Source organism: Pocillopora verrucosa, chromosome 4 (assembly GCF_036669915.1).
Source record: "Pocillopora verrucosa isolate sample1 chromosome 4, ASM3666991v2, whole genome shotgun sequence".
Classification (NCBI taxonomy): domain Eukaryota; kingdom Metazoa; phylum Cnidaria; class Anthozoa; order Scleractinia; family Pocilloporidae; genus Pocillopora; species Pocillopora verrucosa.
In genome coordinates this window covers 26,434,334-26,459,895 of record NC_089315.1, presented here as the reverse complement: position 1 = coordinate 26,459,895, position 25,562 = coordinate 26,434,334, and the positions used below count along the sequence as shown (strand labels likewise).

At 42.6% G+C, this 25,562-nt stretch overlaps 1 protein-coding gene across 1 annotated transcript in view; it reads left to right on the top strand.

Annotated features, from left to right (window-relative positions):
• Positions 1–25,130, top strand: part of LOC131779276 (uncharacterized) — a 34,122-nt gene extending 8,992 nt beyond the window's left edge. The window contains exons 3-16 of the mRNA XM_066165206.1: positions 16–12,063; positions 12,487–13,988; positions 14,252–14,888; positions 15,238–15,777; positions 16,187–16,376; positions 16,800–20,124; positions 20,469–20,972; positions 21,107–21,324; positions 21,583–21,737; positions 22,248–22,701; positions 23,173–23,355; positions 23,602–23,780; positions 24,064–24,304; positions 24,624–25,130. Coding sequence (XP_066021303.1) covers positions 16–12,063; positions 12,487–13,988; positions 14,252–14,888; positions 15,238–15,777; positions 16,187–16,376; positions 16,800–20,124; positions 20,469–20,972; positions 21,107–21,324; positions 21,583–21,737; positions 22,248–22,701; positions 23,173–23,355; positions 23,602–23,780; positions 24,064–24,304; positions 24,624–24,768 — 20,321 coding nt within the window. The 3' untranslated portion in view covers positions 24,769–25,130. The remainder of the gene's footprint in view (positions 1–15; positions 12,064–12,486; positions 13,989–14,251; positions 14,889–15,237; positions 15,778–16,186; positions 16,377–16,799; positions 20,125–20,468; positions 20,973–21,106; positions 21,325–21,582; positions 21,738–22,247; positions 22,702–23,172; positions 23,356–23,601; positions 23,781–24,063; positions 24,305–24,623) is intronic.
• Positions 25,131–25,562: the final 432 nt, after the last annotated feature.

Sequence of the window (25,562 nt, the reverse complement as noted above, 5' to 3'; positions counted from 1 at the left end):
ATTGTTTGACAACAGGTATTGCAGGCGCATTTCAGCTAAACCTTAGGGACGCGCACAGATCCAACATCTATGAAGTACAAGAACACGATGACTCTGGTTTCTTTCGAACAAAGTACAGTGTGATGTCAGCCAACGATACGCATGCTCATCTGCATCGCACCTGGACGAACCAAGATTACCAAACGTTTGCAGACGGCACCCCAGCCAAGGCAGAACACAAGGTGCAGTCTCAGCACAATGCGTATATTCATGTGAAAGACGGTAAGGTAGAGAGAGTTCACCGTACTAATAAAGCATTTTTTAGACCTGCCAATGGTCATCCAAGGGCCGACAACTTCGAAGGATTTAAAGGCCAAGAGCAAGACATTGAAATGTCAACAAAGGGATACAGCAAACTGACGTTAAGATCTTGTCTAGGACCTGAACACCATCGTTCCAAGCGATCAGCAACAGAGGAACAGCATTTAAAGATAGCTCGTACTCTTATCAGAGACAATCTTTTGTTTACTGACACTGAGAAGATAAACTGGTCCAAGATCGGTGGAGAGAAGAAAAAGCCGAAGCCTTTCTATGAAGTACTGCGCTGTTTCACCGACAAAAGTATGAAGGAGCGTCAAATCGCTGATTGCTCTAATGAGATGCATCGTATGGTTCGCGAAGATGAAGACGCTTTTCGAACAATCAATCGACTTGTTCGGGATCGAAGTCACCAAAACATCACGTCTTGGGCAGTATATGTAGCAGCACTTGCTGGTCACGGAAAGTACCAGGCCCAAAACACTTTAGCGCAAGCAGTTAGGGCAGATTACCCTCGACCTCTTAGCAAAGAAGAGTATGAGACACTTCTGATCGGAATTTTTTACTTACCAGAAGGTCCACTTCACTCACAACTCTTTGATGCCTTGTTAAACCTTGTGTCACGAGAAGAGAAAGGAGATGAAGTCACATCTACAGCGATGCTTGTCTTAGCAGGACTAGCTGAAAGAGCACAGAGATCGGGGTACAATGACACCTTATGCGAAAGCGTCGCTGACATGATCCACAACAGGTACCAAAACAGATCAACATTGTATGATCCCGACAGCTCGGACCACGAAATACAGCTAAGAGACCACATCTGGGCCTTTGGAAATCTCGGACATCATTCCGGACTTCCAGTTATCCTTCAACACATTGACCACGATAACTCTGGTATACGATCGGCAGTGATCTCAGCATTACGCAAGCTTCCTCCAGAGCACACGAATCAACACTTAATGAATGCACTATACGCAGATGAACATCCCGATGTTAAAACTGCCGTTATTAATATCTTTGTTGAGCGTCATCAACATTTAAGCGACTCAGTGGTAAAAGGCCTAGAGCATGCGCTGTGGCACGCCCCAGAAAGCGAAACTCTTGATTCTATGATTATTCAGCTCATTGAAAATCACGGTGACCACCCCAAGGCACTTTATTTAAGGAAAAGACGACGAGCAATTCATCGCCAAAAACGTGCTCTCTTTCCATTCCTCCGTCCAAGAGAGTTTGCTCTTGGCCGGTCAAAGCGATGGTTGAAGACCTATGGTGGCAAGTGGCTTGGAGCCGAATCAATCATACAGTTCATTAATCAGGTAAAACTTAGAATTGGCATTTTTGGGGGAAATTTTGAGATTAATCTTGACAACTATGCGCATATTCATGCCTACATTCTCAAGTTTGGATTTGAAGTCGTCCGAGGTAAAGCTGCTTTTAAGGCATCCGCCAGTTTTAAGAATGATTTCCCGAAAGATCTCATCCACGCCGTTGCAGATGCTGGAGATGATCTCCTTAAGCAGTTTGATAGTATTACGAGCGTGATTGCTGAACAGATAAACCAGTTTATCAGCAAACTTGCTGGTTATTTACCATTGCACATCGACAAATTTACAGAGTTCGTCAACAAGCTCGTTCAGTTTGTGCAGAATCTGGTGCAGCCTTTACGACCGATTAATGTGATTGGAAAAATCATAAAATTTACCAAAGATGTTCTAAGCCGCCTCAAGGACTGGAAGTGGCTGACAGACATGATAAAGAAAATACAACAAAGTCTCGGAAGGCTGACTGCCATAGACGACGTTTTTCAAAACGTTATTGCAGCTCTGGACAACATCCTCGGCATTGTGGGTAAAATAACAAACTATTTGCCCCATAATCTGCCGGGAAATTTCAATATCAAGACACTCCTGAACATTCTTCGCTCAGTCTCTGTCGACCTGCATTTTGATAAAATCAAAGAATATTTCAATTCCCTAGGGATGTCTGTTCCTAACGGTTTCCGTTTCCAGCTTCCGTTCAAGTTCTCCATCCGCCTTTCGTTTTCTCTGGAAACATTTCAGAAAACTTCCTTAAATCTTCTACGGTTTGCCAATCGTTTCCTGGATATGTCTTCTTTGCTTGATTTTCTCCAAAGCATTAGATTCCCCAGGTTACAGTTACCAGACATGAACCAACGATTCCCTTCTTTTCAAGGGAGCGGTTTTAACTTTGGTCTACGTTTTGATTGGCGAATCAGCCTAAAGTTCAAGCTCAATCTGAAATCACTGGGCTTCCAGAATTTTATCACTGTTTTAGAGAAACTTGGAGACTTTTTAGCACAGTTCAAACTCCCGGGTTTCGATCTCGAAAAGTTTTTTGAAGAAATATTACCTGGCAAGAACTTAGATCTTGGACTACTTTTCAACGAGCTTTTGGGCGGAAACTCTAACTCGAATTTTACTAATCCGGGTGATGTTCTGCAAGAATTCCTAGAGAATCTTCTTGAAGTCCTTGACGTTCAATATGCGAATGTCTCTGCAATAGGTGATATCACAGATTTCTTTCAGGAGCTCGGGCCGGCAATGGAGCAGTTCGCGGAAAAGAACGTACAGCGTATCTGTGGATTGTATAAACTGGCTTTGAATTCATCCCAGGAATTTAAGGAGTTTGGAGAAAATGTTGAGCAGGAAGGAATTCAAGTGCTTCAGCTCGTAGAGAATACTACCCAAAGTGCACTAACGGAACTCCTTAACTTTACTGTCCTTGTAGATTCTCTAATAGACGAAATTCAACGTAACTTTACCACGGCTGCAAAAGGATTCGTCTCAGACTCGCTGCAAGAGCTCACAGGCAAACTGAAAGATATTCAGAATCTTGCAAATGATATAGTGGACTTTGCCAATGGGACAGCCTCAAAAGTCAATGGTGCATGCACCAAAGCTGCAAATTTCTCCGCTGACGTAATAGATAAAGTTCAAGAAAACGCTCGTGAAGCACTTATGGAGCTAGGATCGTTCATTGGACCTGTTGCCACAAACATAAAAAAGGTTGGAGGACAGTTGAAATCCGCTGTGTCTAATGTCGAGACGTGGTATGAAGAGAACATGGCAGCTCGTGTCGGGAAGATTTCTCGCGTTGCCCAGATCATATCAGATTTTCTTTCAGTTCTTAACACAAAGAAAGGGTTTCTGAAATCCGTTCGTGAAATAGCTGCTCGAATCAACGAGGCCCTTGCGCGTCTCCGGAATCTTCCAGCGTATGCGAATAAAGCAAGGAAAACAGTTGATGATATACTTAACTTTGCAGACAAAGCTCAAGACTACGAAAAAGAGATCCAGAAGCTTGATATAAGAAAGCAATTTGGACTTGACTTTGATCAGCGAATAAGAGATGTCTGCAACGAGTTTAAGACCATCGCTGTTGAGACGCTCGACAAGTTTGGAAACTATGACATTGTCGAAGAAGTTGATACGTTTTTCAACAAAGAGGCCGATAAGCTCATAAGCAAAGCCGTGTCGAAGTTTCTTAGAATTAAAAAACCCATCGACGAGATGCAAGACGAATTACGAAATATCAAGGCCATGGTGCGTGAAATGATGGGTGTCTTAATAGAGCTGAAGCCTTTCATCAACAATCTTTCGCCTATTTTAGAGACGGCAGGTCAACTACCTGACTGCAAGCAGATCAAGAATATACTCATAGAGAGCACTAAACCATGCGTCCGCAAAGCTTTTGGGGTTGGGAGATACGTCATCGATCAGTACAAGGACTTCAATAAGGAAGTGAGAGTTCTATATGACATGGTTCCGGCTACATGGAAGAACTTTAAAATTCAGAAGTGTATCAAGGGTGGAACTTGCATTTCCAAAGCTTTTATTGATCAAGCTAAAACCATTAAAGATAAGGTTGATGTCCTTAAAGACAACTTTAAAGAAGCGAGTGGATACACTGACCTGCTTCAAACTTGCGAACAAGGGGTTGATAACATCACAGCTGTTATCGACACGGTGAAAATGTTAGTGGAACAAGTCCAGAATTTTTCCCTTAAAGATGATGTTCAAAGAGTAAAGGCGGTTTTCCAAAAGATCACTGGCCGACAGGCCGAGAACGATGAGGGGAGTGGTATTCAAAAGCGCTCCATAAAAGAAGTAAAAGAAAGAATCGAAAGAATCGTGGACTATGTACAGAAGGCAAGGGAAGCTCAGAAGAAAATGCAAGACTTGCTCGAAAACACATTCGAAGCAATGAGAAATGTCTACGATGATGCTGTTCTAGAACATGTCAAAGCGGTTGAAGATGTGCGTTCCAAACTTAAACTATCATACGAACTTTGGAAAAAGACAAAGAATATCAACCACGTCCTGCAAGCATTAGATACTGTTACCCAAGATGCTTCAAAATATGCTGAGAGCTTAAAAGGTGTGACGAATTCATTCTCGAGCCCAATTATCGACCTCTTATCTGAAACGGGAGAACTCAGTGATGTTGTGAAGCCCTATCTTAACAAATACGCCACCAAATTCACTGATACTATTACAAAAGTCAACAACTTTCTGGACAAGGTTACAGACTTTCTTAACAAGCTACAGCTGCGACAGAGAGGACTAGACCCCAGGGCTTACAAACCCTGGGAACAAATACCCTATTGTTCGGAAGAAGTTTGTGTACGATCAATCAAACGATCGTCATCACTTTACCTAAAAACCATTTTCACTTGGAAGTTCCCACATCTAGATGACCTCTCCTCTATGGACAAGAGTGGGCGTTGGCTGACCCCAGGTTTGTTTGATGACTATAAAGTAGAGGGAATCTCAAGGCTCTCCAAAAGCGAGGTTATTTTGGGTATGCATGGAGTCTCTAGCAACAAAGGGAAAGCATCACTTTTAGTAGTAACCAACTTTGGTAATGGAGTCAAAAAGATAATTCAACTTGGTAGTCAAGGAAGCCCTCTAGTTGTAAAAATAGGAGGAGTGGCTGTTGCTCGAGATTACATCTGGATCAGTGATAGCGCGTCAAACAAAATTTATTCCGTAAAGAAATCTAGTGTGACAAGTTCATTCTCGTCGCCAAAGCCATCTTGGGTTGGTTTGTCCAAATCTGCGTCAGTTGAAGGTACTGCAACTTCTCTTTCTTACGATGAGCCATCCAATGTCCTTTGGGTAACAGACGGCAAAGGTGGAAAGGCCTACGGCTATAAGCTATCTGCTAACGGGGATCTGTCTCCTTCTGGCCTAACACCCGACAGAGTAATCATCATCGGAGCAAACGCAGAAGGCATGGCTATCGTCAGACAGTTCAGTACCGAGTATGTTTGCATCTCGAAATGTGCCATGATTTCTGGTTTCCAATGTAAGCTGGAGTTCCATGACATTAGTGGTGGTGATGAGACCGGAGAAAACACGCTCTCTAGAGTCGTCAGAACCCCCTCGGGCTTAGAGTCCGTCTCCAGAGTTGACAGTGAAGTAATCGCAGTGGCGTTCTCAAGTGGTACTTATGCCGAGAAAGATAATGTAGAGCGTATAGGTGGTGACTTTGAAGAAAGATATTTCTACCTAAGACTTCCGATTTTGAAAATGACTTTTGGAATCCAAGAAAACTGCTTGTTCTTTACGGTTATGAATGACTACATTCTGCGACCGCGGCGGTTGTTTCCATTCGGAGACATGATTTGCGGAACTACACGAAAGCGAAGCACCTCGCAAGAGCTATTGGAGTCTGATGTTTACTCTGAGCAACTGGAAGAAGATCATAAGAGCAATAGGAGAATGCGCAGGCAAACCTCAGATCTTGGATCATGTATGACTTTGTTCCGTGGAAATGTTCTTAGGGGATATCAGAAATTCTTCCCTGAATATTCACAAACCATCATTGTGTTTGGCATACCAGTAAGACTGTTCGCTGGGGCTGGTGGCTATTATAGTGTAGACTATCAAGGGCAAGTTTGCACGAGAGACAAAGTTTTCAGACTTGGTCTCATTCCTGGAGCTTGGATCTCTGTATACGCTGGTGCTTCTTTATCAATTTTTATCGTAGAAGCTGGAATTACGATTGAAGCAAGACTTCTAGAATCCTACTTCGTACCAGAACTACGAATCAAGATCGATAAGTGGCCGCTTAAAGCTTGCATAGAACTTAAGTTACGAATGACTCCACTTCGCATCAGAGTTTGGTTGTGGTACAGATTCCGTCTTTGCATTAGGATCAGATGCAAGTTGTTTGGATGTAGTATAAAGATTAGATGGTGTTCGAAGAAGACCCTTGCGGAGTGGTGGTGGTCAGCGAGAACGATCGACCGGACGCTCTTTACAAATTGCCACCAAGATGTTGATACGACGCCTCCTGTTGCTGGTGAATGTACTGCAAGGCAAGCTGCCGACAAAAAATATTTCGTACAGTGGCATGGATTCTACGAAGATACTAAAATCAACAACTACCACGTCAGGATAGGATCCATTCAGGGTTCTGGCGATGACTACTCTGCATGGGTGGGAACATCTTTAAGCGTAGTTGTCAACGATCTTCCAATAATGCACGGACGAGATGTGTATGTCAGTGTATTGGCGACAAATGACATGGGGCGTGACAGTAAGTTAGTTAACTGCCCTAAATTTACGGCGAGACGTAAGAGTCCTCAGATTCGGTATGTCTACGATGGTGTCAATGAACATCAAGATGTGGATTATCAGTCAGATACATACGCTTTAGGTATGAATTTTGCCTTCAAGAGCAATATAGAGGATATCGCATACACAAAATGGGGAGTATCGTCCTCTCCCAGCTGCACGTTTAACGAAGCTGAAGCAGATATCGTTCCCTTGACCACTCTCGGTGACTCAACTACTATCCAGACTTCTGGCCTGAATTTGATTCACGGCAAAAAATATTTCACACGCCTTTATGCGATGGATTTGTTTGGATTAAAATCAGTCATGTGCAGCGATGGTATTTTGATTGACACGACACCTCCTTTTGCTGGGTATTTCCAGGATGGTGCTGGTGAAGCTGATGCAATGTTTCTCCCATCGCTAAGGCGTGTTCGGGGAAAATTCGATCATTTCAAAGATCCTGAGAGCCCTCTGGTGAGATATGAGTGGAAGATTTCAAGAAACAACACCGATGAAGATGTAACGTCATTTGTAGATATTGCACTCACTCAACAGACACCCTTCATGGATGGCCTTTCTCTTGAAGCTGGTTTAACTTACAAACTAGTACTCCGTGGAACAAACGCGGCAGGACTTCAAACAGTTATTGAGACAAATGGATTTGTGCCAGATAATACACCGCCGTATTGCGAAGAGACTGCCATTGACGTAACGAACGATGAAGATTTACTTGATGTAGACTTTGTTAGAAAATTGAGCAGTATTCAAGCAAAATGGAAATGTGTAGATCAGGAAAGTGGCCTTCGCGCACAACTGGTGGGAGTTGGTACTTATCCAGGAGGAGATGACGTGAGAGCATTTGAAGATGTCAACTTCGTTACCCACAAAGTCATCCAAGGTGGTATGCTATTTGCGAGTTTCTCTGATGTCAATATTCTTCCGCGAGTCAGATATCACGTCACCATTAAGATCATAAATGGAGCTAACCTCAAGAAAACTATTTGGTCCGATGGAATTATCATTGACAATACGCCGCCCACAGTGGCTTCACAATACATTAAAGATGGCGTAGAGGGAAGGGATAAGAACTACACTAGTGAAAGATACACCTTTAGTGCGCACTGGGAACAAGCATTTGCAGATTCAGAAAGCAGCCTGGTTGAGTACCGCGTTGCTTTAGGGACTAACCCTGGATTCAGTGACATTCAGAATTTTAAGACAGTTGGCTACCAAACCAGAGTGACCATTGGAGGTCTTTTCCTGAGCAGTGGTCAGCGTTATTTTGTTACAGTTGTTGGCTGCAACGGGGTTGGTATGTGTATTAATGGCAGTAGTAACGGAGCCATTGTGGACTTTATTCCTCCACACACTGGAAAAGTCATCACCGGACTAACAGGCCCTCCTCAGTTGTTTCAATGGATTAGTAAATCAGTATGGGCAAGATGGAATTGGTGTTTAGCGGATGAGAAGAGAGTATTTGGACCAGTCGACTCTAGTCAGTGCAGCAACGACAGCTTCTACGATGTACATAGTGGCGTTGCAGGTTTCGGTATTTCAGTGGCCTCTTTGAAGAATGACGACCTATTGGCAGCGCCTAAGACGGCTGGACGGGTTAGGGTTACTGGGCGCAACATTGACCTCGAAGATGGAATGTACTCAGTGGTTATTGAAGCAAAAGATAAAGCAGGTCTTGCTGCTCGCGGTTTATCAAATACATTCATCGTTGATTCTAGTCCCCCTCTAATAACGTACATCCAGCATGGACATTTTGGCGAAACATTGGCAGCTATTAACAAACCGCGTATTACTTTCAGAGCGTATTTTGAAATTGAGGACGATTTATCGAGAGTTGCGACGTACAAGGTGGGAGTTGGAAGCTATCCTGGGGCTGATGACGTCATGAGATTCCAATTGATTCCATTAAGTAAACCAGAGTCTTCATTGAGAGCCAACTGGACAGCACCAAACTTGTTGTCCTTGGAAAGCAACCGACGTTATTTTATTACCATTTGGGCCATCAACAACGCTGGATTGTTTAGCATCAAATCATCGCCCCCTCTACTCTCTGACCTAGAACCCCCAAAAGGGGGAATCGTCCTAGACGGATGGGGCTCAGCTGATGCCCAGTATCAAAGCTACTCCACCCTTTTCCGTGCCCATTGGTATGGCTTTATTGACTTCTCTGGTATTGAAACAGTACTATTAGGTTTATCGAGCAAGGCAGACTCAATTAGCTGCGATGTGAAGAAGGAACAGATTGTTCCATCCAATTCAAACTATCATGTCTTATTTGGGCTGAACTTGACTTCTGGTCAAAGATACCACGCATGCCTCAAAATGACAGACAGGGCCGGGAATCAAGCGTTTTTTCACTCTAACGGAGTGATTGTGGATAGCACTCCTCCCCTTCTAGGCTCTGTGACCGATGGAAGACCTGGAATGGAAATTGACGTACAAATCGAGAGTTCAGTTCTTCGAGCCTCTTGGTTTAACTTTACCGAACAAGAAACAAAAATATTAACTTATCAGCTGGCATTCGGCACGTCTCCTGGAGCCCAGGATGTGCAACAATTTACAGATGTAGGGCTCGTAAACACAGCTGCAAGCTCTAGATTACAAATTTCAGAGTTGACAAGTGGCAGTCGTTATTATGCGACAGTGATTGCATTTAATCTGCTTGGTATGCCTAGTGCAATGGTTTCCTCCAAAGGTGTTTTGGTGGATTTCACACCTCCCGTTTTCTCAGAACCGGTTCTTGATGGTGACGATCCAAATCAAGACCTAAGTTTTACTTCAGGAAGTTCCTTGGCTGCCACATGGACCTGCGATGATTCAGAAACATCTTTAGCGTCCATAGAGATTGCCTTTGGTTTACAGCCTGGAGAAGACGATGTTATGAACTTCACAAGCTTGCCGATTCACAAAACATCGTTTACAATAGCGGGCAATCTTCAACTGGGATATCGTTACTTTGCAACGATAAAATGCACCAACAATGTGGGCCTTAAGGCAATTGCTGTTTCGAACGGTGTTGTCTTTGATGACACTCCTCCAGATTTAATTTATGTCCAAGATGGGAAATACCAATACTCTACAAGAAACTTGACTGTAGAATTCAAATTTGCTGACTCGGAGAGTGGTGTAAAAGAATATGCAGTGAAGGTATTCAGCTCAGTCGAAGACGCTCACGGATTCTTCAGTTTCAACGGCAATGTCTCCACAGCGGCTTTGATTTTAGCCAAAGATCTTGATGGTGGGAGAAGGTATTTTGTCAATGTGACAGCAGTGAACGGTGTTGGGTTGGAAACTACTATGAAATCAGATGGATTTACCGTGGATACTTCGCCTCCGGTATGCTTGCACGTATGGGATGGTCAGGGAGATCTTCAGCAGGACTTAAAATACGCTCCAAGCTCAAGCAAACTGAGCATTTCATGGTTGTGCTATGATAATGAATCCCCGATACTTCGCTATCGTTTCTCAGTTAAAAACTTACGCACGAGCGAATACGCTATTCCTTTTTATACTTTAAAGACACCTGTAAACTCCACAGGGTCTGCAATAATAACAGGAGGAGGTCGAATTTCAACAGACTATAAAGAAGGAGAAACCTACGTCGTTGGTATTGAGGTTCTTAACGCTGTCGGCCTGTCCTCAGTAAATTGGACGGATGGCGTTATCATTGATAGCTCCCCTCCTGAAGTGAACGACTTAAAATTAACATATGATCCAAATAATGATTCTGTGAGCGCTTCATGGACTGCGAAGGATGACCAAAGTGGACTCGCGTGTGTCGCATGGGGATTGGGAACTAATCCAGAGAGTAACGACATCAGAAACTTTACAAAAGTGTCAATTTCTATGTCAAGCGTTTTGATTTCAGATATTCCTTTGCTACTTGGTCGGACGTATTTCTTGAGGCTCCTTGCTGTAAATAACGCCGGCTTATCTAGTAAAACAGCATCAAATGGCGTCATAATCGACCGAACTGCGCCGGACCCTGGCTTTGTGGTTGCTCAGTATGTTTTCCCAACCAATTATGATCGGAACAAGAATGAAGTACCAGGATCATTGATGGTGGTAACTTGGACAGGCTTTGTAGATCCTGAAAGTGGTATTAGACAGACTAGTTGGGCTGTTGGTGAAGATCTTCTTTCGCTTAAATCAAGTGCCGACGATTTTTATACCGATGTTATCGCAGACGACTCAGTGGGTGGAGTGGTGATCAGTAATCAAACCCTCGTCGGAAATAAGACTTACTTCGTCTGCATTCGAGTTAGAAATGGCGCTGGACTTCAAAGAACTGATTGCTCGTCTGGATTGTTTGTCATACTTGGAAAGTTTTCTGCTGGGGTAGTAAGCGATGGCCCAGTAATTTCAGCGAAGGATATTGACTTCCAACTAGACGACAAAGCAATTTGGGCGCACTGGAGTGGCTTCAAGGATCCAGTATTTGGTATCTTCAGGTATGATTGGTGCATTAGGGATCAACCGCCTAACCCTTCTGGATCTGATATTTGTAAGTGGCCATTCTTGGAGTCACATCATCTGAAAACGTCCACTAACCGCTTCCACAACCTGACACTTGAACACGGCAAGAAATACTATGTTACAGTGAGAGCTGAGAACTACAGAGGAGAGCATGTCAGTGCTTCATCGGATGGTGTTGTTGTCGATCGAACGCCCCCAATAGGAAAGTCACTTCAAATATCTCCCACAACTGGAAAAGGAAGTTTGTACGTGAACGCACCTTCTGCCCCTGTAGTCACGTGGTCCATAGACGATCCTGAAAGCGGTATAAGCCATTTTCTTGTGGGTGTAGGTAGTTTCCAATTCCAAGACAACTTGCTAGGGTTTCAACGTGTAGACAGCCTTAGTCGTTCCATCGACTTGGACCAACTTAATTTTACTCTCCACCAAGGACTAGTCTTTCACGTAACAGTTATTGGAGTCAACATGCTTGGCCTGAAAACCACTCTGACATCACAGCAAGTTGTAGTGGACTGGACGCCACCACAATCTGGTCTTGTAATTGATGGAAATCTTACCTCCATGGGTAGTCAAGAATTCTTCGATATAGATTATCAGTACGAGAATGGGGTACTGTCTGCCCACTGGAAGGGATTTCAAGATACTGAGAGCGGTGTCGTTGAATACAGCTGGTGTGTTGGAACAACGCAAGGTAAGTTGTTAACTTTTTTATACTCGTAAGACGTTTTTTTTCCTGAGACCATCTTATTAAAAAAAATAGAAGGTTAATGAGCATGGAAATTTTAGAATCTAAGTTTTTTGTATGGCTCGACAATTTTATGAAAACCACGTCACACGGTGAAGTCATGACGTCTCTAAGCCATCTTATAGGGCGTGCACCTACACCCTATGTAGTTTTTACCTCGATTCCTTCAATAATTTTGATATTTTTTGGTTGAGGTAGAAGCATTTAAACTCGCAGCATTCTTAGTCAGTTTTTCTTCTGTTCAGGGAAGATCTAGAAGCTTTGTTCTAATCGATTTTTCCTAACAAATTTATACAATTAACTCGAAAAGTTAGAAATGAGATTGCATTTCATACATGAACCCTTAGGGTAGTTTTTTATTTCTCCCAGGCGCCTGCAACGTACACAACATGACGTCTGCAAATCTCCAAACAAGAGCGCATTCTTATGTTGTCCTTAAAGAAGGTCAGAGGCACTTCTTTACAGTAGAAGCTCTAAATGGTGCTGGATTAAAAGAAACAGCTTACTCTGATGGCGTTATGCTGGACAGTACTCCGCCAAGCGTTGGGGAAGTTTTACTGGCTAGTACCTCCTCATCTGTCCAGTGGTGCAACGTTTCTAATAATTCTTCATGCAACATCAAGCAACAAAGTGATCGTTTGTTATCGTTTTCCTGGGAAGCACCTTTCGATACAGAAAGTGGAATTTCTTCTGTAGAGTGGTGCGCTGGCTCAAGACCGGAATTATGTGATATTGTCCCATGGACAGATGTAGAAAGAAGTAGAACGTGGATCAAGCACTCTCTTTCGCACCCGCTTGCATCAGGGGCTATAGTATTGATTAGAGTTAAGGTGACAAACGGTGCTGGCATGATATCGACTGCCATCTCTAAACTGCTGCTTATTGATAATACTGAGCCAACAAAGGGTGCCGTAATAGTAGGAGACACATTGGAAACTGAGTACCTGCGTAAAGAAGAGCCTGTTACGGCAGATTGGAGCGGTTTCTCTGATCAAGAGAGTGGATTGAGTCGCTTTGAGTGGGCTGTTTGTCACGCTGGTTCTACAAAAGACTGCATCACTCCGTTTGTCGATGTTGGACTTAAAAGGAGCATAAGGAATTCCGCTCTTGACATCAAACCTGGAGTTTGCTATGTTGTCGTGGTGCGGGCCCACAACAAGGTGGGGTTGTTTAGTGAGGCTGTGTCTAATCAGTTCATGCTTGACCTCACGGCACCGATTTCCGGCATTGTATACGATGGCTCGGACGAGAAAAATGACGCAGCACTGCAGATATCTGAAAGTGAAATTTCCGCCAATTGGTCGCCGTTTGCAGATTCTAATAGTAGAATAACCGAGTACGAAATGTGTGTGGGAACAGCACCAGAAAAATGCGATGTAAGTGACTTTGTTAGTTTTGGAATGGCTCTTAAAGGTACAATCACTGGTTTAAGTCTGAATCACTCTGGGCGATATTTTGTCACTGTTAGAGCAACGAACGAGGTTGGCTATAGCAGCTTGGCAGCCTCTAATGGTATTCAAGTTGACAGTACTCCTCCTGTTGCGGGCAAAGTCAGAGATGGGGAGACACTTGCGGACATCGATTTCCAAGCTGGCGGTGCATTTATTTATGCCAACTGGGACGAGTTTCAGGATGTAGAGTCTGAGGTAACCAGGTACGCATGGTGCGCTGGAACAATAAAGGGAACCTGTGACATCATTCCTGAAACGGATGTTGGTGAACACACTGCTTTTGGTCAGCAGATTCGTCCTTCCTTAGCTACAGGAATGGCTGTGTTTGTGACGGTTAGCGCTTACAACGGTGCAGGGGCAGTTACAAGGAGGTCTTCGGACGGTGTTATAGTAGACAGCACCCCTCCTGATATCTCTAAGGTAACTTAATGTTTCTCATTAGATGTTACTGATAAATTCATATTTAGGTCCTCTATGACATCTATTTGTTTTGTATCAATCCTCGGAATTTCAATTACTTTTTGTGAATGAAAATTATTCGAGAAGTATGTTCCAAAAAGTTGTCTTTTCATTTTACTTGCTTAAAAGCCCTATTATTATATTATTAGGTCTAGAAAAACAACAAGTCAAATCCTATCAGCCACAGTTAATGTTTTTACTTGTTTCTCTTTACATTCACATAGGTATTCGACCTACAGTTACGATCGCCTTTTGATGATAAAGACTACATAACTGCCAAAGACGCTTACTGTGTCAGCTGGGAAACAAAGGATATTGAAAGTAGTGTATTAAAGAGCGAAGTGTCCATCTGTGCAGCCATCGACGAGACCAACTGTTTGCTACAGCAGATGGATGTTGGAAATCGTACTATAATTTGCATTGCTGACTTAGAGCTTCAAGAGGGCGTGAAGTATGTAACGACAGTTCGTTCTACAAACGTTGTCGGTGGATCTAGAAAGTCGTCATCGGATGGCTTCGTGGTTGACTCAACTTCCCCAGTAGTGGGTGAAATCATGCACGTTGAGAATCTACCTTTAGGAGAAGGTTCTGAGGTGTTCACCGACTCGGAGATATCGGTAGAGTGGAGTGGATTCTTTGACAAGGAGAGTAGAGTCGAGAAATATTATCTTTGCGTGGGCACCCAGCCTGGCGAATGTAATATCATGAATTTCACTGACCTAGGTAACGCTTCTAGTTACACTCTGCGAAACCTGCAGCTTCTTCAAGGCGAGACGTACTTTGTTTCTATAAGGGCACAGAACAGAGCTGGTCTGGTCAGTGATGTTAAGTCCTCAAGTGGCGTCATCGTTGACAAGACAGGTACTTTGGGCGAGTTCTCGTTTTAAGGCATGGTTAGGATTATGATATTGAAAGAACGTGAAGCAATCTTGATATTTAACTTGTTCTTTGCTACCTTCACTGTAAGTTGATACCTTAACAGGAATAGAGCTGTAGAATATTCTGGGTCGCAGTGGAGGAATTTCACAGTCCGTCAATATCTAAAACAGGCTAAGTTATGAGCAAAGGGAAACTTTATGGACTTTTTCGGTTTTTGTCCTTTTTGTTGATGGAGTCGTTGTTAGGCGGCTTTTGCAGCTTTTTTTTTCTTAAGCACGTTCTCATTGTCCTCGTCGATTTCAAAAACGATGTGGTTTGTTGTTCCTTGCAGGTCCTCTATCTGAAGGACAAATTATGGATGGAACAAATGAAGGTGCAGAAATTGACATTCAACAAAGCAGAACCCACATAGCAGCTCACTGGAAAGCATTTGAAGACCTTGAAAGTGAAATCATTCGTGTCACGTGGTGCGCCGGCTTGTCACCAGGCTCTTGCGATCTGGTCAATGAAACTGAACTTACCACATCCAGTACGTCCGTGAGCAAGGTTCTCGTTGAACCCGTGACGAACGGTGGGCGGTACTTTGTCACAGTGAAGGCAATGAACGGTGCAGGTGTCCAAACCTCACTGACATCGGATGGAGTGACAGTGGATGAAACGCCACCAACATCCGGAAATGTTATTGATGGAAGTGACGCAGATGTCAAATATGTGAATGGGGAACAAGACATCCGTGCACATTGGTTCAACTTTGAAGACTTAGAATCTGGCATCGAATCCTATGAGATCGCTTTATGTGACGTCAGGAACTTTTCCTCTTGCCCACAACCTTTCATTGGAGTGGGACGAGCTACAAACGTTTCAGTAACAGGTGAGATATATTTAATGTGTACAAATTACGATATATACGTTTGTATGAGTGGGTTCCAAACAAACGCTCAGTGATGTTACAACTGCCAAGAAGAAGTCTTGCTATGTACCACAAATCTTCCCCGCCTTTAATGAAATGCCACTCCAATAAAGTTAAGTCTAAGGTTATTTGCAGATAGCGACATATACCGCTCGCTGTTGGTTCACCATACTCACATTGTTCTGTTTAATTTCAGGGCACTTCATGTAAAAGTAAGATTGAATATGTTTTAGAATCTAGATGATAGACTGAGTGAAGAGTAAGCAGGTTTTTTTTGACCGGAATGTTTGACTTTGATATATTCTTATCAAATTGTACACCTTAAAACGTCCTACAAGTATAGGAGTAATCTTCACGTTTTTTCCTGTAGGATTGGACCTCGAGAGTGGCGCTCAGTACTTTCTCATCGTTAGAGCCATAAACTTCGCTGGTCTCCATGTTCAAGCTTCCTCCGATGGATTTACAGTTGATTTTACCCCTCCCTTGGCAAGTACAGCAAGATTAGGAACTGGAATTGAGCCCGCCAAATACCAATCAGATTTGACGAAGTTGGTTGTAAGGTGCTGTACACAATTCGCACTTAGCTATTAGGATGAGATGTATGCTCGGTTACGATTAGACAATGATGTGGTGGCTCATATAGTTTTTAAGAAACAAGAGACTTGATTTAAAAAGGACTTAAGTTAATCCTTGTAAAATCAGCACATGTACATGTATATCTGTAACAGTAGAAGTGTGTCAGTACGTTACAGATTCTTAGATACGATAATCAATATATATATTTAGTAATTAAAAATAGAGATTTTTCATCAATCGTGACGTGTTTTCTTTTGAAAGTTGTAGCCACATAATTTACCGTTGTATGGTAATCGCGATAATTAATGAGCTCGTCTAGAATTTACACGATTTCATCCCGAAAGTTGCTTAGCTCATACGAGTTATGATTTCATCATCGTACTAAACTACCTTATGTTTTCTCGCAGATGGGATCCATTTCTTGACCCTGAAAGCAGAATTTCGGAGTATCAAGTATGCATCACGTCCGTGCCTGGGAACTGTACAATCACTAACTATATTGACGTTGGAATGAATACAAGCTTCACTTTCCATAGCTTACAACTTCTCCATGGTGAAGCCTATTATGCCCTTATCAAAGGAACAAACGAGATTGGATTATCTTCGGAGAGAACAACGAATCGATTATTGATCGATGCAACACCCCCTGTCTTAAAAGACATCGACAACGGTCCGATCAACACAACTCATGAAACTCCTGACGGAAACAATACCGTTAGCCCGGTGCTTCAATTGTCACCCAACAACACGACTCAAGGAAGCAATCATATACGATTCAGGTGCTTGGAAGAACTATTACAAGCTGACTGGGATGAATTCAAAGATCCAGAGAGCCAACTAGCGCGGTATGAATGGTGTGTCGGGACATCTCGAGGGCTCTGTGATATGGTAAATTTGAGGTCAGTGGATGTAAAGACAAAAGGAGCTGCTCTTGTGAAGAGACTCCCTTCAGGCACGTTGCTGTTTGCTACAGTATACGCCATCAATGGAGCAGGATTGAGGACTCGTTTGGTGTCTGAACATTGTAAGGTCATATCCATTGCACCTAAGGTTGCGGAAGTTATTGACATTCCTACATTGAACACGAGCAATCTCTCTGATATTGACTGGAAATCTATGGCGGAAAGCCTCTCACTCAGATGGGAGATGATTGGAAGATATGTTAAGGATATTTCCCGTTTGCGTATTCAGGTAGCCATCACACAGCCTTCCTCGAACCTGTCTTTACCGCAGATTAATTCGGATAGGTCCTGGCGTAGCGAACCCCTAATACACGATTTCATGGACGTTTTGACATGGCAACGAAACGTGACTATCCAGGGTGTGGAACTACAAGCATGGGAACGTTATCGAGGGGTTGTGAGGGTCTGGAACGAGGGAGGTATTTATAGTGAGTCCGCGAGTGATGGACTGAGAATCGAGCCCACTGCTCCTCCAAAGCGTGGATTATTTATTTCAGATAAAGCCGCTGAACAAGAGCCCCTACGTTGGCTTCCAAATCTTAGATTGCCCAAGGTTAACGACAGTGCATTAGACTCGGAGATAAAATATATTTCTTCCCCTGGGGAGGTGGAATTGATTGTGAGAAGTGGCTTAAATGACTCTAGCAATAGAACAGCTTTCATTTTGGATCACAATCTTTTCAGCCCGACCAAGGAATTTAAAATTATTGTCCAAAAAGTTACGTCTGAGGCCAATGAAACTAACACTACTGAGGATTTCAGCGTAATGAAAGTTTTCCCGGGTTTTACCAATCCCGAGGGTCCGTGTTGTACCAGGCGCCCAGTTGATCCACAATCTGTCTTCAGTGATACGCATTTCAAAACCACCATACCGTCCCAGCATTTTGGTGTTTCTATCGCTAGACTACCAAACGATCATTTTGTTGTTGGTTCTGCAGATAAGGCGTTTGTTTTGCCCCTTCGAAACAGGGCCGCCAGCCACATAACATTGCTAGATGACATTGTTGGTTCTCCGACATCACCTATCATTGTAGTATCACACGGTAATAGGTCCGCATTCTTCGCCAATGGCAAAGCTTATATTTATCAAAGTGAAGTCATTGACACCGGCGACCTTGAATTAACTAAGACCGCAGTTCTGGGAAATTGCAAGACTGTATCAACTTATATTTGTGCTACAAACAACAAGTGGGCCGATAATGTGAAACATGCTATAGCCATTAATCAAAATACGATCGCTATGACGGGAATCAACTCATCTACGAACGCCAGCGTTGTGGGCGTATTCCAGGAGCGGAATGGAACGTGGTTGTTTGCTCAAGCATTGAGAAGAGGAAAGAGTGACTCTGACTTTGGATTGTCTTTGACTTTGAATGCGCGCATCTTAGCAGTAGCTACAGGAGAAGGCAAGAATTCTTGTATCTCAGTATACTCTGTCGAATCTTTTACATTACACTTGACCATCTGCATGTCTGAGCTCGAAGATAATACAGGTTCTCTGTCACTTTATCTTACGGAGACTGACGCGCTAATAATGGTCTCTAAGGACTCCAAGTCATTAAAAGTTCTTCAGCTCAACATTTCATCAAAGTCTTACAAAAATGTATGTCACCTTGATTTCACACCAAACGAACGTCTGAGTGGATACCTTGATGTCAGTGCTCGGGATGGAAGTTTTATTATCGCGTTAGGTATGCAGACATTAGATGGCCGGGATGGTGTGCAACTGGTAGGTTTCCATGGAATCTACTCAGATCTTGATCTTGAAAAATGCGTAAACCTAGGACGTGTGGTCGCACGAGAAAGTGGATTTAGAGTAGATGATGGAATTCCACGTACTTCCGTGTCATTCGACAATGATACCGTTTTGTTTGGAGCCCCAAATGTTGTCACGTGGCCAGGACAGGGCGAGGATTCAGGTACTGGAAGGGTCTATGTGGCAACATATTGCCCTACCAATCATGTAAGATTTCGAGTTTCTCAGATCAAGGAAATTGGTTCTGTACGTTGCGTGCCCTGCGAGGCTGGACAGAAGTCATTTGGCGGGTTTGTGGAAATGTGCTCAGATTGCGAAGGAATGTCTTGCTCAAAACCTCAAAGCGATGATCCGTTTAGTTTTAAATCAAGTATATGTGATTCGTTTTCCTGTCCTTCTGGATCGATGGTGAATAACTCGACAAATGGCATGAACTTTTCGTTCCCGAATGACTCATTTCTCGTCCCTGGTCCAGAAAACCTTTACACTATACAATTACTTGAAACAACACGAGCCTATCTTTCAACAAGTTCTCTCTCGGAGTCGTTCGTGATCGATCCGACATCCCCTGAGACTGGAATCGTCTACGATGGACTTGGCAGCGACCCAAATACAAACTGCTCGGACAATTCGACTTTCGGTGAAGACAGTCAGTGCTCTACTCGCAGCTTTGAAGAAACTGATGTGGACTATACCAATAATACGCGAGAGGTACACGCCAGATGGCTTGACTTCCTCGACGAAGAAAGCGACATTGTAGAGTATTTCTGGTGTATAGGATCTAAGCCTATGACTGACGACATTCGGCAGTGTGAAAGTACGGGATTGAGGCCAAACGGAAGTCATTACGGTCTTAACTTTGGGCAAGGTGACTCTTATTACGTGACAGTTGTAGCTTGCAATGGAGCTCGCAGATGTTCTGCCACTCACAGTGATGGCGTCACAATAGATACCACACCACCTGTGATGGAATATGTCAGGGATGGAATTATGGGGCCTGATATGGATTTTCAGGTATGAATGCCTGACGCTAGAGTAAAGAATATTCTTCTGAGTTATTTCATAACCTGTTACATATTTTCTAAGATGAAATATTGTATTTGTCTCTCGCTATATCACCAAACTGCTCAAATTCACCGAATTATTCGGACATTAGTTCCTTTAGAAGTTTGAAAGGCCAGAAAGCCATTTTGATTTTCATTTGCTAAAAGATTTCTTATTACATAAACAAACGTATCACTATCATTGTATTCGTTGTTATTCTGCCATCATCATCATTTGTGTCATTATTTTTATCCTTATTATTAGTGTAGTTATCATCGTAAAATGTCCCACATTTCAACTTATTTCCATCATAGGTCTTTGTTGATATCATCTTTGCCTATTTCTCGGCGAGAGATCCTGACAGTGGTGTGACGTCATATGAAGTTGCGTGGGGAACTGCACCTGGTTCAACAGATATCAAGGAATTCGAGGAAGTTACCAACACAACGATATGGCTAGCTAAGTTCAAAGACAACGCACTTGGCGTAGGAAACAAATACTACGCCACTGTGCGAGCCACAAACGGAGCTGGTCTATTGTCAGAAAAGCTGTCTTCAAACGGGATTGTAGTCGGCAAGTCGGAATACATTTTTGACAACGCGTCCGCCGCCGAGTTTTTCTTTGATACGGTGAATGTTAAAGAAGATGGATCGCGCAAGGACGGTGGAGTGGGAAAGACATACGGGACATTGACTGTACCAGAAGGTGCTGTCGAGGAGCAGGTGAAGTTGAGATCGTACAGTTTGGATGAGAAAACAATGGATACGAACCAGACTGAGGAGGGTCCCGTTAGCAATCCTAAGTACACTAGGCCCAAGGTATGATTTTGACTTGTTTAAATTATGACAATTGTTTTTGTTCGTTTCCTTGTTCCGTCTCTCTTTCTGTACAAAAAAATGCTCGCTGCATCCGCAACAAACTCACTCATAGCATTCCTTTCTTAATTGGACAGCAATTCATGCTTGGAAATTACAGTTTTGTCATCAAGGCGTTAGACCCGAAGAATAACACGGTGAAAGAAGGCTTCAAATTTGCTGAGCCAATCACAATTGCCATGTTCTACGACGTTGATAACCTGGTGAAAGCCAACAGAAAGCACGTCAATAATGAACTCACCAAGGAAGACATAGATCCTGTGTTGTATCTTTGGGATCCCAAGAATGAAACCTGGTAAGTTTTTGTCCGCAGGTTATTAAAAGTTATGTATACCTTACAAGCGATGCTTAAAGGATGTGCTAAGCATCGCTGTTTTATTCAGAGAGAGCATGTAACTTACAGTGATGGATTTCAATTTCAAATCTTAAGACGCTAGAGATGATTTTTTAGGCCCTATTTTTTAAAACTGGAAAGGTCATCATCACTTCAGCCTCATCATCAAGTTAAATTTTAGCTCCTTGTTTGCTTATTTGCTCTGTATCTCTCGCTTAGGTTTGATGCAGCGCTCACGTGCCCTGAGCCCTGGAGTCACGTGAACAAGTCGATCAAACTGTTGACAGTGAAAGTCTGTCACCTGACTCAGTTCTCGTTCCTTTGGTCATTCTACGCAAAAAATGGTCTGGTTTTACTCGATAAAAACAACTCAAGTAAGTGTAGTTGTGCCATTTTGGCCCTTCCTCCCCCATAAGACTAGAAAAAATCCATAATCTGTAAAGCAATAATTTAGACCTGGTTTACCAATGGAAGCTTTATCCATAGAATTAGTCATGAGGGTAGAATTAGCTAGAGGTTGTGATCTAGATCTTGATAAATCAACAAATTATCTTTCTTACACATCGAAAAAGAAAAGTTGTAGCAACTATATAGCACAAATCCGAGTCACATATTGAAATTTGTAGACTGTTCATTTTCTATTACCCGCGTCATCTACTCAATATTATTTTGGCCCAGCGAATTTATCACTAGGCTTGCACTTCTTTGACGTGGGTGATGCTTGCTTCGGGGCACATTCATTTCTCAACATTTTTAACTCGACTTCTGACCAAAATAACAATATATCACGGTCCTTCGTTTTTACAAAAGTATGCGGTCATCTTCAAAGCTGAATGGCATATTTATATATGCGTCTTATGTTTTCATTTCCTGTGTCTCTGTAGTGTACAATGACAATGGAGCCGTAGAAGTTACCCGCTCCAGACAAGTCACCAAACTGGAATTTCCAGTACGTAGAGCGAAAGGTTCCCTGGGTGACGTAACTGTGCAATGGTCTCTGTACCAAAATGATTCGTCTGACAGTATGGAGATCGTGTGGCCGAAATCTGGACAGGTGTCGTTAGCTGATGGTCAGTGGAACGACTCGTTTATCATCAACGTCGCCAGTGACAAGAAAGAAGTACACGAGAGTGTGGTTTGGATCCAGTTAGATAAAACCACAGGCGGCGCTGTCCTCGCATCACGTGATCAAACTACAGCCAAGATCTTAATCACTGGAAATGAAGGAAAGAGTGGGGCCTGGAGATGGATTGTGACTGGCGTCTGCTGTGGCGTGTTTCTTATTGTTGTCGGTGTTCTTGTGTATTGGCTACGTAAAAAGAAACAAGAGTCACAAAGGTATTGATCTTAGGACATTTTAAGCAAATAATTATCAAAAATTAATATTCTACTTTAACTTCTGCTGCAAAGAACCCGCTGATGAAATGTTAAATATGCCTTAGATGAAAGACACCCTATGAGAAGTCCAGTGCTCTGGTGGTTCTTTTGCCGGTGATTAATAGCAAAGGTCTAAACCTTAACTGGGTTCCCAGGGCGCGCTTTAGGGCAATACAGTTATCTTTTGCATCGCCTCGCTCCACACTGAAGTATTCATGGTAAGTTGATGTAAGTAAGCTGTTAGGGAAACATTTACCGGATAGAGATTTATCCAGTGTATAGTTTATGGATTGTCCACGATTCCCTTCAGACAACCCGGTCAGAAGGGCAGAGAAATTGTCCCAGCCTCGATATAGAATTGGACAAAGGCTCCAGATGCAACGGTCCCAAGCCCTAAAGACATAGTAACATGATGTTATTGTACTTTTTTAGGATTGTGGATAAGAGAACCGAGATTGAGCTTCCCTTCTGCAGTTCGATGCGAAGAAAACGAGGCCTGACTGAAAGAATGTATGGTAGCAACTTTGATACACTACAACCCGATGAGAAAGCTGTTCCACAAATGTATGCTGGTGATATAGGGACACTGAGTCTTGTTCCAAAAAATACACAAATGTAAGTCCAAAATGCCTGGTTCTACCGTATCATGCGTGATAGGTCGGACAGTTGTTTGGTTAAGAGCTGATACATATTGCAATAGCGTTCCGACAGAATCCTAAGTCATCGCGATGCTAATGAATGACTCGAACAAAAGAAAGCATATGATGAAGAGCATACTGAAGCTGGTGTAAAAAAAATTAGACCTTACGACGAAACTTTCACGGAGTAAAATATTATTTATTTACTTATTTTTCAATACAGGGCCCTTTCTTCATTGCCGGACACTCCTGAAATACATCGCGTGTGGAACCTCGAGCAGGCTGGTGATGAGGAAACGGGAAGCCTTAGTAGTGGTGCAGACTCATTTTTGGATGAAGGAAGCGACAACGCAATGCGACCAATCACTGCAAAAAAGAAAAGCTTTAAACACAGATTGACAAGTACAGTAGTTACCTGTTTATTTCCGCTCTCCTTTTCGTCTCCTCGCTCTAGGCAATATTTCCTAAATTACAACAGTTGGGGTAAAGCGAGCCAATATGAGTAAATCAGTTGATTTTACTCTTTTGGAAGTATTTGGGAATGAATCTAGCTTTTCTCTTATATGTCGAAATGTTAAAGGATGAGGATAATTAAGGAGGGACGAGAGCTAATGAGATTTTCTCAACTGTTCTGAAAAATACCCAATTACTTATGAGTGATGCATCGCCTAATGTTATATTTCAGACCGGCTCAGGATCACCACGAAAGACAAACACCATCTTAGCCCTGCAGCAGCCCTCACTCCGGCAAGCAGCGACGATGAAATGGAAACGTCTTTCACATCTTACAAAAGGACAGGAATGTGTCTAACTAACCCACTGTATGACTTAGGGCTGAACTCTTCTGCGGATGTCTCCGGGGCGGAATCGCCACTCCCTGAAGAGGGCAGCCCAAAGTCCGAAAAACAGAAACAAGTACATGTGAAGTAAGAGACTGTTATCTACCGGGAATAGTTGCGGTTTTTGTTGACTATTTATGTCGTTAGTTAAGAGAAGAACTGATCCTCACAGAGAAAGTAAACTACAGAAGGTGGAAATTGAAGTATCTCTTCAACAAAATCCCCCTTCTGCCCCCGCCCCCCACCCAAAAAAATCAACAATAACAAGAAACAAACATACAAAACAAAAAGACAAAACAAAAACACACACAAAAAAAGACTCAGGATTTACTTACATGTCGGAAAGAAAATAATTCATAAATGTCAAATATGAGTCCCTGCTGACACGATTCAAATTTTACTACAGGACGATCAGGGGACATCGAGTGAACAGCCAGGAGGATGGGTTTGATTCGACTGAAAACACCAACAGTCAAGAAAACTCGATCGGACATGCCCACAATACTACCGAGGACTCAACAGTAACAGCCATTGAAGAAGGCAAAAATTAAGGGAGCAAAGTCTGTGCGGACAAACAGACAGTTTCATTTTTAAAACCAAAACATTAAAGAATTGAAGCATATTTTGAGCTGATTTTTTTTTTTTAATTATTGCCTTACTTATTTCACAACCATTCAAATGTTAATAATTTTTTTTAAGGAGGACCCAAAGTATGACGGAGTTTAATTGATTATCAAATATAGTAGTGTTTCGCTGCTCCTCGTAATTCTGAGGTAATGTGAGTTGTCCTGTTCTGCTTCTGTTTGAATTTCATAGATTTTTTTAAGATTTGTAGACTTGGTTAATAGAATAACACTTGAAATAATAATATTTCTTCCTAAGCTGTTAGAGAAACTAAATAAAGCTGCTTTTGAGATAATCTCAATTTTTGTGAATTTAAAGCGCTATGGAGAACGTTAAATGATTCAACTGAAAATAAGGAGAAATGCAATCTTCCTAAGTTGCGAGGCAAACGTAACGATCGACCTATTTAAGCCGCATCAGCTGAATGTATCGCGTCCATCTATTGTTTCAGCGCCGAAAATGTCATAGTTTGAGGATGATCTTTAAACTTAGTTATTATTGATTACAGGCGAAAGTTGATAACTGACATCAACTTTTTCGAAAGTTCAGTTTTCTGAGTGTTACTCTTTTGATCTCTGAACGTTGCCACTTTATCAATACTACTTCGCCTCCGTTTTACCTCGGGCGGGGGGAGGGTACGGTTACACTTAGGCTACAGCAGCCATTCATAGGAAACCGCATGATATGACTTGAGGTTTTAGAGGCGCGTCATGATTTGTAA